The sequence below is a fragment of the Bremia lactucae genome, assembly GCF_004359215.1.
Source record: "Bremia lactucae strain SF5 chromosome Unknown BlacSF5_NotPlaced_49_SHOA01000009.1_1371882bp, whole genome shotgun sequence".
Taxonomy (NCBI): Eukaryota; Oomycota; class Peronosporomycetes; order Peronosporales; family Peronosporaceae; genus Bremia; species Bremia lactucae.
The window spans coordinates 1099687-1115559 of NW_027152062.1; the positions used below are offsets into that span (position 1 = coordinate 1099687).

The 15873-nt window shown below is 45.1% G+C and overlaps 1 protein-coding gene across 1 annotated transcript; it reads right to left on the minus strand.

Moving 5' to 3' along the window:
• Positions 1-2325: 2325 nt before the first annotated feature.
• On the minus strand, positions 2326-4632 carry CCR75_006413 (uncharacterized protein; the record flags this gene model as incomplete). The annotated part of the gene is made up of 1 exon (XM_067964483.1): positions 2326-4632. The coding sequence occupies one exon, from the start codon at positions 4630-4632 to the stop codon at positions 2326-2328; it is 2307 nt and encodes a 768-aa protein (XP_067820095.1).
• Positions 4633-15873: the final 11241 nt, after the last annotated feature.

Below are 15873 nucleotides of genomic sequence, written 5' to 3' on the forward strand. Positions count from 1 at the left end.
TCCATGTCCTCCCGTAAATAATGGACGACACGATCTAAGTCACGTGTTTGGCGAACGAGACGACCCGATTTTTACTTCCTCTCCACATTCATTGACGGATTCGAGTGGTGAAAAGCGTTTCCTTGTTGAACGCCTCCTAAACCACCGCTAGGTGAAAAGGGTTCGAGCGAATTACTTCGTTCGTTGGCAGGGGTATCCACCTCGCATGGTCGTTGAGAACCTTGTTTCCAATTGAAGATGGACGTTCCGAGTCTCGTCGCACAGTACGACAAGACTAATTTTCCTAGACAGAGGGTCCATCAGAAAACGAGCGCTTCCCGCGCTCGTAAGTTTTCAATCTTTTGCGCATCTCACAAGAAATGATCGCCCTTCAATGTGGTTTTTCAAGGGACAATGCCTCCTTGAGGCATGACCTGCGCCTTTAAATCAGCATGGCATCACTCCCCCACGAGAGGCAAGGTATTCATGCCTCTTTAAACAATCGGTGCGGCTTCAAGCGTGCACCGCTTACGGTTTTTTTATCGAACCGGTCACGGAGAATAAACCGGGTTTTCATGCCAGACCTCGCGGCCGGTGCTACGATCACTCTGTACGAATGCTTCCCAAGCTTGGAACGAAGGAGTGACATCCTTTGCCCGCTTACATGTGTACCGTCGATGCTGGAAACGGTATCAATGAAGAATTCCGTTTTGTCGTCACTAGACTTGTGAAGTCTGGATGAGTCAAAAATGAAAGTTGATATCGATCAATGGTCCTACCAGACCAACGAGTTAAGTTGCTCTTAAAGAGGACCAACCGCGGCATAGTTGTAAAGCATGAAGTTGGTGTAGAAGACGCGCTGCTCGAGCAATTATTGGCACATGCTGAGAAGATCATTTTTTTCAATCACGGCATCTTGAATTGACTAAGGATTCACACCAATTGCATTGTGTTTACGCCAGACTGGTCTAATGAAGCTTTTTTGTGAATCAAGTGCATCAGGTCCTTAATACAATTGTTCAAAGTCAACCGAACAGTTCTAGGTAAACGCCTGCGTTCCTCTTTTTCTTGAAGGCTTTTTTTAACCTTATCCGGTCATTTGTAACTAGGCACCTTTGCTAGTAATAATAACAGTACTAGTCAACCTACTGATTACAGTGAAGGTGCGGTTCCTCGAAACTTCACGTACAAAAAGGTACAGAGAAAGGTTTCTTATAAAGCTAAGGTAAATTAGCTTAAGGTCTAGTTTAAGGCGTAAGAATAGAGAAAAAGTAAAACTGTATTAATGTATGTGGTTTTGTTCGCAAGCTTCTTCTGAATTTATTATATATGTAACTTACTATGTATGGCGCCTCCTATGCATGCAAAGCATACCTCAACAGGTTATAAGTTCGATTAAAGGGCGAGTAGCACAGCGATCGATGCAGGCTTTGATTCCTTAGCTTCTGCTGATCTCAAGGAATTCAGCGGCTGTGAAATATTTCAAGGACAAGGACGGCCTCGACTTGAAAAATATATACGGGACATCCCGTACACAGCAGTGAGCACTCCCAGTGGGATGCTCTAGGAATGGCTAGTAATACCACAGGGGCTTAGTAAGGGCCCCCCCCAACATTCAACATATGCGTACTGAATCTGTTAAGACCCGTGCATGAATTCGCACAAAGTTATTTCGACGATGTTTTCGTTCATAGCTGGGCTATGGACGGAAATACGGACGTGAGAGTCATAAAATTGCGCACCCCACAATCGTGTCTTGTAATGATTGGCGCGTTTGATTAAAACTTGAATCAACACCAATCAATAGAATTAATGTCTTATTGCCTCGATATTACCAAATTTTTTAATTTAGGAACTAATCAAAAAAGATATTTATTAGTACTTTTTATCGTATTTCTGTTCATGGAACATAATATTACTTATTCCTCTTTTAGAAAATAATACTTATTTAACGATACAACTCGTTACATCGTTGCTTCGCCTTATATTGAGCAGCAAGCTCCTGTCGAAGATTACACGCTTCGGAGTTTGCGTCAAATAAATTATCTAAATGTCTATTGAATTATTATTATTATCAATTAATTTAAATTTCATTTATTTTTCAATAATAATTGATGATATAATGGGACAAGTTTTTTTTTATTATTCCAACCTAGGCGCATTAATTGTTCATAACGGTGTCTTCGTAGTATTTTAGAGAAAGAATGTATTATATCGTAAAAACCAGCTTAACGAAAGAGGTAAAAAAAACTTTCCCTACGATATAGTCGGCATTTGTATGGAATGTACGTCAAAACAAGTAGTATTGATTATAACGCAAACAGCATGCAAATCGAATTCTGGAGACTAGATTCTTCCATTGCCAATCTCAACGAAAATGACGAGCTTTTTTTCACAGTGCTTCGTGCTACCATCATCCATGCACTGTACTTTGTGCAATTCTTGATTCTCTATCCCAACAATTTCCTCTAGCTTCGAACCACATGAAACGCGATAGACATCCATTGTTGCCAAATTGTGTTCTCGCACAAATGCTGCATATGTTTCTTCCCTTATAAAATATTCTTTCTGCAATCCCCTCGTCACTACCAAATGCAGTTTGGATTCAGCCGGTACACGCGACAGAATCTTTCTTATTGTCTCGAGCGACAGAGGCTGCTCCTCGTCGTTGCATTCGCCAGATATCAGCCCGGAATCAATACGAAAGTCGATCGTTTCACTGTTGGCAGTTTGGACGAAATTGTCCAACTTTAATTCGTCATTAAGCAGCCAAGCTGGCCATTTTACGTTTGGAGGAGACAAGAATGGAACGACCCAATTCCCGCGTGTCTCAAATCCTACAGGAAAATCTATCTTCACATCTTGTGACTTAACGCCCAATTCGTACAAAAGCCGACCCAAAAATGTCGGGAATGCCACCCCACCAAGTCCGGCAACATGACTCGCCAACACGACAGCCGCGAACACGAACACTTCGAAACGCTGCTTCTCGTCCATAGGCTCGTTGGTATCATGCAAATACATTGTTGTAGTCGGCACTGACAAAAAGACCTCACGCAAGGAAAGGTCAAACGGACGATATGACATACCGCCCGTCAGAGTCAAGTAAAGAAGGACGTCATTCGACGGGTGAGGAAACACACTACGACATTTCCAGCTTCTTCTGTCTTCAAAATCGAATTCGGCTTCGTCGGCTTTGTAAGAATTGCCATTTGCCTTCAGAAACAGCCTAAATGTCCTCTTTTCATCTAAGCAAGCATAATGACTGTCAATCAAATTCAATTTACCGTCTTCAACACGACAACTCGAGCAGAGCAACAAGCATAGCTGACCAATTTCAAACTCGTGATGTCGTCTTTGCTTCCTCCGGGCCAATAGTGGTGCCAAATGTCCAACCAGTGCATTTAAGTAATTTGCTGTATTATTGCCGACATTCCACGGATTTTCCCGTATATACTGGATAGCAATCTCAGCGAAGAGCGGTCGACTATTCGCGACAATGTTTTGGAAAACCGTTGGTAGTATTTGAACATCACTGCCAATTACGGTGCGAGGTAAAAGTGGGTGCACTATGCACCACAGATAATCCGCAGGACATCGCGATCCAGAGGAAACCGAAGTCAAACCTCGTGCCGTACCACTCGTGGAGCTGACTACCACAACAAGACCAAACGATCGAAATACGTTTAGCATGAGACGAAGGCGACGTCTATTATCGTAAGCCCAACGATCGTTTGATGCGGCTTTTCGATCAATTTCACGCGGAAAATCATCTAGAAAAAAGATAAAGGGCTTTTTTCCATTCGTAACACGATCTTTGAGTGCCTGATTGACATCGTTACGAGTCCAAACAGCTGTTTCCAATTCATTTTTTTCGAGCAGTGCAGCATAGATAAAGCCATAAAGAGATAAATAATTTTCACCTTGCAATAACATAATGCTGCCCGTATTTGGCCCATTCGTCATTTCAAAGTCTTTTTTCAGGCAATTTTCGAAAACGCGGCTACGTGATGCATACGCTGCACTAATGTCTTGTCCTTTATCATCGACATTGTCACACATTATGTGATAAATATCAAATTGTCCAGTGGCGTCCAAGTTGAATGCCATTTGCGTCTTTCCCATACCAGACGAGCTTTCCAAAACGACAAATGGTGTAACCTCATCTTTGCTCTCGAGAATTGAGCGGATTGCTTTCGAAAGTGACTCGACTTGTTGTTGACTAGCAAGTGTCTTGGAAAGAGTCTCATACCTTTCCACAGTTTTCGCGGTTTTGCTGTTCCGCGAAATAGAGAGAATTTGTCGTGGGACCACTACCAGCACGTGAATTTGCCTTGGCTGCGGCGCGGGCATTTGGTTTTCGTTTAGATAACGCTGGATAGACCGAGTTGACATCAATGGCTTGCAATCAAGCATACTTTCGATGTCATCATCCACATTTCCCTTTATAAGTTGCTGTGCACTCGGCTCGCTATCTGACAGCCACGCGTTCCCCTTTCTCGCCAAGTACAGCTCGAGTTCGGCAGCATCGCATTTTATTTTGTTTGAGTTTTTAATTTTGATAGCGTCATTCAAGGCCACCACTGACTTCGTTTCGTCAATGGTCACAGGGAATACGCTTCTCTCTCCGACTATGGCACATAAGAGCTTCATTATACGTGTTTTGTCTTTCTGGGAACTCTAAACGCCGCAGATTATCCCTTGAGGTTGTAAACAGCATAGATTGAAAAGTGAAATTAATGATTTAAGCTTTAACTGAGAAATTCCGTAGAACTTTCCACTTCTTCCAGTTCGACAGGAGACGCAGTGCAACAGTTGAATTATATCACTCTTCGAACTAATGTCTCGTTGCGTCAATATTTCCAAATTTGATAACATTGGATGAATCAAGTCAACTAATTAATAAAGATAATTATTTGTACATTTTATCTTATTTCTTCTTATATAAAATAAGAATATTTTTTCCTCTTACAGGAAATAATACTAAATATTACTGGTTACTTTAAGTTAAAATTAACGCCGCCAATCGCCTGTAACGAGGTGTATCTTTACGTGAAATTAACACTTAAAAGGTTGTTAATGAATATATTAATTAACAAAAGGTAGAGTTGGAGAATTTTACTTTACATAGTAATTTTCGAACAGCTTATCCATTGCAAGATATTTGCCATTATATCTACTTGCTCCGCGGTCCCCCGTCAGCACTGGACGCACACAAAAAGAGATACAGAAAAGACTTTATTACATGTTATGTATTAGTTTATAATTAAGTTGGTATTAAGTAGATAGAAACAGAAGCACTGTATTATATTAAATACAGTTTACTTATAACTCTCTTTAGAGAAAGTGTTCTAAAGAGAGTCTTCCTCTGCACGTATTAGTGTGCGTGAAGCGACGTGAGGCACCACTCGCGCTGTGCGTCTAGCAACAGGCGCATCGATAACAGTAACGAAACGCGTAGTGAAATTTAACTACACGTTAACAGATTTACAGTATGATGAAATCATCATCGTACTGGATTTGGATGACAAATTTGATGTCATCCTAGGTCTACTTTGGTTCAGAAAGTATGAGCCAAGAATCAGCTGGCAGCAACGATCCGTAAAGATGCCTGCCACTTGTTCATCAGATGGCCATCTATGAGCGTATTGGAGCGTCCACGAGCGTGTGCATGAACTTCGAGTGAGTGCGATATCCTCACTTGTGGTACGGTCGTTAGTAAGACTGCGCACGATCACAGTGTGATAACTTATCACACTGTTGAGTCAGCTGCCGGCGGCTGTGTTAATGCTCTGGCAGCGCCGAAGGTCCACCACTCGAATAAGTCGATTGGATTAAGACATGAATGAACGCGTAGCAGGCAACATTTAAGGAATATACCGGTTGTCCAATAGGGGCAACACGATGATCCTAGGTCGAGTAGAGAGTCAACCGTAGAGAACCCGACTGAGATAGCGCAATCACATCCAGAAGACGTTGAGAGAATAAGTCCCCACGTACTTGAGGAGAAATCTCCTCAAATAATTAATGCTGAAATGACTAGACTTCAGCATCCCGAGGGATTAATCCCTCGGCAGCCTGTGGATAAATCGTAGGAAGAAACAAAGACATTGAATGTCTTGGTTACTGACGTATCAAGAGTAGGCCCTTATACTCTTGATCTATATGCGCCTCCGAAGGTAACTTCGGCGATAGCTCAATTACCAACCCTAGAACCCAAGCGGTTCTTGAGAGATCTGCTTAGTGGTAGTATAAAGCAGATCTGCGTACTCGTCACACAGAAGGTCGGAGAGCTATGCAGGGAGGTTGACTGCCTCACATGGCCCGCTTTTAATCGATCGATCAAGAATTTGTCGATCGCAAGTACTTGTTCACGAGGCAGTGGCCACTGTTTCGTGACACAGTACTTCGAGCCCGGTTTGAGCTTGATCTCATATCGAGTGCCTTTATCCTTAGGCAACTCGCATGTAACTGTATCAGGGAATACATTTCTGAATTCAATCAAATCCTTGTACAAAGGATTTGTCTCAAGTGACTCCCAGGATTGAGTAGTATATCTCTCAATCCGAGTCTTCACATCGAGGACACTTTCGTACATCGATGAGCTGCTGAAAAAATCGTTCGTTCTCTGCAAAATTACCGCTGAACAAATATCGCTTACGTATTCATCCTCTGTGCGAAAGGCCACAGGAGGGTGGCGGATAGTGCACGCATTCAATAAATTGAATGCTGCAACGATACCGGCTCAAACGCCGATACCTAGAAAAGACGTAATCATAGATGGTATGTCTAAAAGTACCATCTTTTCGTCTATGAATCTGATGGATGGATTTTATCAGATCCTTATGCGTACACGGGTTCCCGTACACAGCCGTGAGCACTTCAGTGGGATGCTCTGGTAATGGCTAGTAATGCCTCAGGGGCTTACCAACGCTCCAAAACATTCAACAGATGCGTAAAAAATCTGTTGTGACCGGTGCGAGAATTCGCACCGAGATATTTTGACGATGTATTCGTCCATAGCCGGGTAATGGCGGAAAGACGGACGTGATAGTTCATTTAAACTCAAGTTCGTCAGGTTCTTGCCTTATGCAAAAGCATAATTGTAAGCAAATCTCAAGAAGTGTATAATAGATGCAAGCGAAATACCACTATTTGGATGCTTCGTCGGTAGACACAGCGTGCGCCCTGATCCCGAAAAAAACAAGCCAATTACCGACTAGCCAGTTCCAGTCGATGCCAAGGGACTTAGAAAGTTCCTTGGGCTAGCGGCGTACTTGCACAAGTACTCACGCAATTATGCCGAGACGACAGATCATCGCTCTCGTCTCTTGAAAAAATACGAGAAATGATTGTAGAAACGCTAATTGTGGGCATTTCTTTAAAGGCATCAAGCAAAGCTTGATGCCATCGCCCATCTTGGCGATTGCAGATCAAGACAGACCATTCCATGTGGTCTGTGACGCCAGCGATTTCGCAATCGGCTCTGCTTTATTGCAATACGATACGGACGGCGCGGAGCGCGTCGTCTATTACCAATCGCGTCAGCTGCAATTAGTTGAACGCAATTACCCTGAGCATGGCAAGGAACTCCCAGCCATGAAATATGCATTGGCTTAATTTAGGGTCTACCTCCTAGGAGATAGACCGTTCATCGTATATACGGACCATGCGTCATTACGCACGGCCGTCAATAGCCCACACCTCTCGCAAAGAATGGCGTGGTGGTATCCTTCTTCGCGGAGTATAACTTCTCCGTCGAATATAAACCAGGACGACTGAATGTCGTCGCTGATTCGTTATCACGCCGACCCGATTTCGAGCCGCCTGCGCACTCCAACAGTAAAATAACCCCACTGCTGCAACACTCATTTCAAGTGTTCCGTCTTCAACTTTGTTTGATGACTCAAAGAAAGCCTGATGATAAATACGTGCTGCGTTAACGGATCATTTGATGAACCCATTTCATATATCTTTAAAAGATTTACCGGCTTTATCTTGATCGTTATGCGATCGATACACAACACGCAACGGCTTACTGTTCTACACAGCCGTTGCCGGCGACACTCCACGTGTCGTTATCCCTACTCACATTGAGTTTCGCTTGCGCATCATGTATGAGTGTCGCAAAGCACCAACAAGCGGGCATCTTGGAGTAAGAAAACTTATCTCATAGTAAGTCGCAACTCTTACTAGCCCCACCAGTTTCAGTTCGTGCGCAAGTAGATTCATGCTTGCGAGGTATGTCAACGGGTGAAGCCTAGCCCTTCATCCCGTGCACCTCTCCAACCTCTACCACTTCCGGCAGAATGTTGGCAGTCCGTATCTATAAACTTCGTCTTCGGATTTCCCGAATACGATCACAAAAAAATGAAATCGTTGCTTTTTAGACAGAATCAGCAAGATGGTGCATCTTGCTGCAGTACCAGATTCAATCACGGCCTTGGGTTGTGCCCGTGTCTTTATCGACACGGTATTCAAACTCCATGGGTTACCCCGCAAATTGGTCTCCGATAGAGATCCACGACTCACGGCGAAGTTTTGGCAATCCGTTTTCCGATCCTCAAAACACGGCTGACTATGTCACCATCTGATCATCCAGAGACAGATTGTCAGACGGAACGCGTAAATAGCTTCCTCGAAGAGATACTTCGAGGTTGCGTCCAAACGTATCCGAATTTGAGCGAGTCTTTACCGATGGTCGAATTCGCCATCAACAATTCGGTGCATGCGTCTACAACGCATACACCGTTTTTCGTGAATGGCTTACGTCATCCACGCATACCCACCCAATTAGAGAGATCCTTTAGTTTAAGGGGGGTGGAATCGCACGAGCAAAACCATTTCTAACTCATGCTCATCACGCGTCGAAATTACCAACGACACTAATGATGTCAATGTCGAAGCAACCGACGTCGAGGAAGAATAAGACCTCATAGCAGTGCGCACAAAGCGCACTGAAAGACAAAAAATGAGTCAGCAGAGAGATTTCTGCTGACTCGAAGATCAGTATTCCGTTTCGTACAGGATTCCATTGCTAACGCAGTGGACCGGTAGCAATGGAACGCAGACAAACATAGAAGAGCAAACGTTCTTTCATTTAAAATAATGATCTAGTACTACTCTCTACGGTAAACTTACCTTAGCGTGTAGTCACTATTGCGGGTAGCAGTAAACTACTACTCAAGTTCATTGGGCCTTTCCGTGTACTACATCGCAGAGGCAAAGCGTTACACAATAGTATTGCCACGTAGGATGCGTTCGCATCCTACGTTTACGTATGTCGGCTCCGCCCGTACCATCAATACGCAGTTTCTTCCGAGGACGGATCTGGCCACCCTTTTCAAGAACCCGTCAAAGATTCTTTTGGTCACGAACTAGTATCGCATGCTGAATCTGGAGATTCTCATGTTAGTCCGAAGATCCTCGAAACCGCGATGAGCTGGCGACAGATCATCACGAAGAGCGTGATAGTTCCGTTCGTACTTCAATATTGAGTATGCACTCGTCGAACGGTTTTCCGACCATTCAATATAGTGAGCCTGCACCGTCTGCTCCAACGAGTGACGCTCACCGCGCTTGTGCTCAAGAACCTCCTCCAATACATGGGAGTAGCGGTCGAATTTGTCGATCTTCGACTTTTGATCCGACACATGGGTCGGATCTAATTTATTCTCCTCCACCACAACCATTGTTGGTGGATTTTCACGGTGGTCAATGTATCCTTGTGGAACGCATCATAAACCACCGTGATGTGAAGGGGTAGCGAACGAGTTATGTGGTTCGCTGGCGCGGTTATCCACCTTCGCACGACAGCTGGGAGCCTCGTTCCCAGCTGGTTGTTGACGTGGAGGGCCTTGTCCGTCAGTTTGACGAAACCCGTCCGATGGATCAGAAGGTCCATCGAAAAACACGCGCTCCTGCTTGTAAATCGATTGCAAAACGTCAATCGCATCGCGCATCTCGATAGAGATGCGAGCCCTTCCCAGGGGAAGAAAGGGAATAAATATCCCCTTTCACTCGCATTCGTGTTGTCGACACAACACGGACAGGGACCACCCCAAGTGGGGCATGGAAGTCCTGCCTCACGAAAGCAACCGATGCAGCTTAAATATTGCACCGTTTGGAGTTCATTACTCAAAGTTAACGCGAATTGCGTTAAGGTTTTGAAGCCAGGCTTCGCTTCCAATGTCTTTGAAATTGCGAATGAACGAGCTCCAAGCTTGCATAAGCGAGACTTTGTCTCGCTTATTGTTGCCAATATACCATCGATGCTTAAAAAAAGCATCCAGATAAAAATCTTTTTCAGCGCGAAAGTTTTTCGCGCTGGGATCAAGGCCATGTAGCTTTGTCGCAATAAATAAGGAATATTTATTATGAGGAGTAGTCTCTCCAGACAAGCTATTAATTAGCTGTTCGTGCAAAAGCCACGGCTTCTTCTCTGGGGCAAGACGAGAAATGTTTGCGTCTACGATCCCCTGAGTGGTAAGCAGGAACATCACAACAACTTTTACTACGATGGCTTACGCCATCGTCATCACCACGCACAGAAATAAATGCAGTGTCGGCACGGGAGACGGTGCTGACGATGAAGAATCATCCTCATCGTCGAAACCAAACATGCTATAGCGAACGCTATCAGCACGTCTATCCGATTGACCCCCTCATTCCAAGGCTCATAGTCAGCCGCCTGACAACGTTCAGGCGACTTTCTGCTCTCCCCGAATCGGCCGTTTCGTCGGACTCGCATTCATAGTCGACCTCCAAAGAGGGGCTGCATTCACGTGGTGACTCACCACGTGCACACCTGCAACATCTAATGTTGTGGGAGAAGATGATACTACGGCTGACGCTCGCTCTGCCGCAAGAAACATTAATGCGTCGCCCGCGGCTGCATGTACCGCAGCCGAAGGCGCCGCACTATTCGCATACCGCATGGACTTGTCAACCATGCGATAGAATTAAAAATGATGGTTCTGACCAATCAACAACGTTTTCAATTAAGAGGTCTTATAGGGACTACTCTATTCAATGACAGTCAGATGGATTGTCGTTAAAGGGAGAGGTGATATAACGGGGTGTATCGTTACATTTAAATTAACACTTAATGGTTGTTAATAAATATGTTATTTAAAAGGTAGATAATAAATTAAAGAATTATAGTTAAGATAATAATATTCAAAAAGCTTATCCATTAGTAGATATAGGCCATTAAATCTACTTGCTCCGCGGTCCAGTCACACTGGAAGCGCGCAAAGAGAGAGACAGAAAAGACTTTATTACATGTTTTATATTAGTTTATAATTGTGTTAGTATTAAATAGATAGAAACAGAAGAACTTAATTATATTTTATACAGTTTTAATGAACCCTCTTTAAAGCAAGTGTTACAAAGAGACTCTTCGTCTGCACGTACTTGTGTACGTGAAGTGACGTGAGGCACCACTCGCACTGAGACAGTGCAAAGTGGACTTGTACTGAAGTTATACAAGTCGGCAGTGCCCGGTTACAGCTTGAGTCAGAAGAAGACTTATTGACTAAAAAATCACTTTGTATTATAGGACTTATAAAAATGCCAAGTTAAGAGTTGCACAAGCTCGTAAAGCTTAAAGGGCTCCGAGTTCAAGGACCCAGTAGTTTCTAAAATCAAGTGGCAACTAGTGCCCAGAAGTATACCTTAGAAAGGCTAGGAGGGCACGCCACGCTTTACATCAAAAGATGAAGTGAGCTTTATTTGTGTCTTAAATGCAAAACGCCTTTCTTTAATTACCTAATAATAGATTTTGGCCATTAGATCTCTATCTGGTGGCTGGAACACGTATTTTCCATGAATCAATAGGACTTTAATGCTCTTACCTGTGTTAACAGAAAACGGTATTTTACCTATGAAGCGTATTTTACTACATTAAAGTTTGACAGCCGAAACGTATCCCGTTGCACCCTTTCCCATTAGACTGTTGTCACCGAGTGTTGGCATTCGTTTTCATTTACTTTTCGAGATTCGGGATCAAGCAGCTGACCTTACGGTTGTGTTTCGAATACCTTTGTCATATGACATCTCCGTAAGTTACCGACTTTGATGAGGACTATGTGGAAAAGAATGAGGATCCCTATCTCAAACGCTTATGCGTGAAGATAAAAAAAATCTCGCCTAAATTCAGAACGTGGTGTCACGAACGCTTTGACTACATTGCGCATGGCACCGAGCCCGAGCTTAACATAATTACGAATCCGCCGATGAAAACATTCAACATATATAAGTTCTTTATCGTTAAAACCATCGAAGCTACGCTCGGCTTAATCATTGCGTTAGGAAAACGGTCTGAAGACGAAAATATAAAGAAATCTTCAAGGTTACAGAAACTTGTTCATTCGTTACAACAAAAAGCCCTTATATTGTTGCAATCCTCCATATAAAATTGCTGAGAGATCAACGCATTCTGAAGGACACATGAATGCAAGAGACACGTACTTGTGGTAATCGTTGTTAAAGACCTAGTACATGATATACAAAGCCTGTCTATGAGTTGGATTACACGAAAAGCTGTAGACAAGCGCAAATGCCGCTAATCTTCTTCCAAATTAAAAACAACAGTGAAAAAATAATCAAGCGCAAAAATTTAATGCCTTCATAATGAAGGTCACAAGAAACGGTAAATCAGCTGTTAGTAAGCACACGATCAGTTTATTATAGCTGATTAATCTCGTTGAGCACCTTTCGGCGTTTGGGTGGCTGGAATTTAGCTTGTTAAATGCCGTTATTGATTTGCAAACACGCTGTCTGTCCACCTCATTTGGATGTTCGCTTTCTAACGGGCTAAAGTTGCCCTAATGATACGCAGTCCCCGTTAAGTACACAAAGTGTACTTATGGGGATGGCCAATTACTTAAAAAGAGTAATTTGATCTCCACTTGAGTGTGGTTCACATTGTGACCCACCCTTGTGTATGTGATGCACAAAGGTGCATTCATATTAGGAGGGATGGCGCCTAGCGTCATCCGTTAAGCGAGGTATCTAGAAAGATACGCTCGCAATACATATTATTGTTATCTACAGAGATGACATTTTATGACTGGTAAAAATAGGTATTTATGTTTAATACAATTAAATATAAATCAGTCTGAAAACTACTTCCGGCTTGGTAAGTGCGCACGAGGAGTCGGATTACCGCTCCCGTGACGACTCTTTATTAGAGTGCTTAGTGCGTTGGATGAGGTCGCTAAGGCGCCCACCACAACTACCTCACGGCACACGAGAGTAGACGTTTAACGGCTTCCTCGCTTTGCTAGGGTGTGTGTCAAAGAAGAGCGTGGCCGCATCTAGACGTGCCCGCCTACACTTCGTAGCACTCGAAATCCCCCCCACAACCCGCATGTCTGCGTGTGTACGTGCGGATGAGCCTCAATATCGATTGGGCTCGTTTCCTTCACCTCTCCGAACATCATTGGGAGTTGGCAAGGCACTTGGCGCAGGGACTTGGTGAGCAAGCCTTTGCCAAGCTCTTGGGAAAATCTCCTGGGGAACATGTTGCTCAATTGGAGAAGTTTGAGGCGTTTGTGCTCGGACAGCGGAGATCCGCGTCCGAGGCACAGAGCCATGTTGCGGCGGAGTCCGTCAATCAGACTCAGGATGAGATGAGGCGTGAGCAGGCTCGGAGCGAGGCTCTCAACAGGACTGTTGAGCTGCTCTCTGCCCGGCCGCATCATCCGAGGCCCATTCGAAAGGACCCGCCCAAGTACGATTGAACTGTAGCGCTCACGATTGACCACTGGCTGTTAGCCGTGGAGCAATGCGGTGTCGCGCAGCTCATCGAGGACGACAGCCGGATGGTGTCGTACGCCATGTCGCACCTGCGCGGTAAGGCCTCAGAGTGGACTTACTCCCGGCGCTTATTGCGAACGTTAAGGCGTTCACTACATAAGCGATCTTTAAGCAAAGATTCGCGCCATGTACCAGCCGCCGAACAACGAAGTGATTCTTCAGGCGCGCTTCTTTGGAGCACGATAGTCGAAGCGATCTCTGCAAGATTATGTGCAAGAGTATCTGCAAGAGATGCGCTCGCTGTTGGCGTCCATTACCGTAGGTCCGGTTCCGGAGCACATTAAGGTGCCCACGTTTATGAACGGACTACGGCATGGCCCATCGCGACAGGCCCTTTTAAGAAAGGTGCCGTAGACGATGGAAGAGGCAGTCCAAATTGCCTTAGCTGTGGAACTATCCTACAACAGTGCCTCAACGACAGCTTGTTATAAGCCGTCGTCCGAGTAGACAGATGCCAGTCCCATGGAGCTGGGCAATGCAGATGTTGTCTGTTTTAAATGCGGCAAGCCTGGCCATATGATGACTCGTTGCTATGCCGGGGTCCCTGCTGGGGTGAAGACGCCAACCAAGAGGACTCCCTTGCCAAAGGGCGTTAGCAAGAACCAGCGTGCGAGACGCATGAGTTCTGCATCGACCACTGAGGGGTCGGAAGATGCAGGAGCGGAGTAGGGGTGAGATGCCCTACTGACGCGGACTCTGAAGTAACCCCTTAGTTCAGAGTTGTCAAACAAATGGGTAGCATAGTCCTTGAGATCTCGAAATTTCGGACCTCAACCCTGCTGGTCTATAGCGCTTATTGTATAAGGCTATGACCAGGTGATGACCCTCCTAGTGGATTCGGGTGTTTCGCAAATGTTTGTAAAACTCGCGGCTCTAACAAAAGACCAGCAATTTTTGAGTCGCTTTACCAGGATGGCAAGCGAGAAGAGGCGACCCTTCGTTTAGCGAATGGCGCGCTCGTTCAGTCTGAGGGAGTTCAGGTAGAACTCGCCTTTAGCTTTGGTGACTTCTCTTGTAAGGAGAAGTTCACAGTGCTAGGTAGGGAGAGTCCGTATGACCTCATCCTAGGCATGCCATGGTTGGCAAAATACCATTAATGGATAGACTGGCGTACACGCACAGTTGCGAACTCTACGCAGGACACCGGAAAGGATGTGCTCCTGCGAGAGGCGTATGCAACTGATGTCATGTCAAACACAGTTGAAGGTGCGTTGATGGGATGTCAAACGTCACCAATTCCTACCCAGCTCGTGGAGACTGAGGAAGAGAAAAGGACGATGACAAGTCGTCTTGTATCCCATAGTCTCGCACAGAGCCGAGAGCCTGAGGCAGTAGACGGCGAGCTGACAAGAAGTCATGCGTCGTATAAACCGGCACAGTGCCTAGAGCCTGGTGCGGTTGGAAGGGGTGCGCTAGCCAGGAGTGCAACGGCACCCACTTCCCAGTCAAAGGTCGTGGTGACTCGAAGAACGAGTTCCCGATAGATTACGACGATCAAAGGCACGTCTAAACGAGTGAACTTTGGATCAGTTTTTAATGAAGAGGACGGGCCTTCAAACGAGGTGTTCGAGGCCGTCAAAGACGAAATTGCGGAGGCATCCTCAGTTGAGGTGCTCCGGCAAGTCTTTAAATCTGCCGAGGAGATAGTAAATCTCCCGGAGATGTCGTGGGATCTGCTCCTTGCCGAATTATAGGAAGGAAAGATCCACGAAATAGTTACACCAGTTCCTGAAGAGAACTTGGTGGACTGTTGCTCGTCGTTCACAATGGACGAGAGCGTCCTAGAAACGGATAAAGATAAACGGTTCGCTGCTTAAGGCTGTGATACCTTGAGAGACAGTCCGTTCTTTGAGGTTCTGTGGAAACATCGCGATGTGTTCCCAGAAGAAGTGCCGAGCCGCCTAGCAGCAGATAGAGGCATTGGGCACGAGATAGACCTCGAACCTGGCACCAAGTATTGTGTGACCAGGCAATGGCCGTTGCCGAAAGCACAAGTCGATTATATCGATGAATTCTTCGACAAGCGAGCCAAGGCGGGACATGTGCGTGAGAGCAAATCGCCTCACTGCAGCC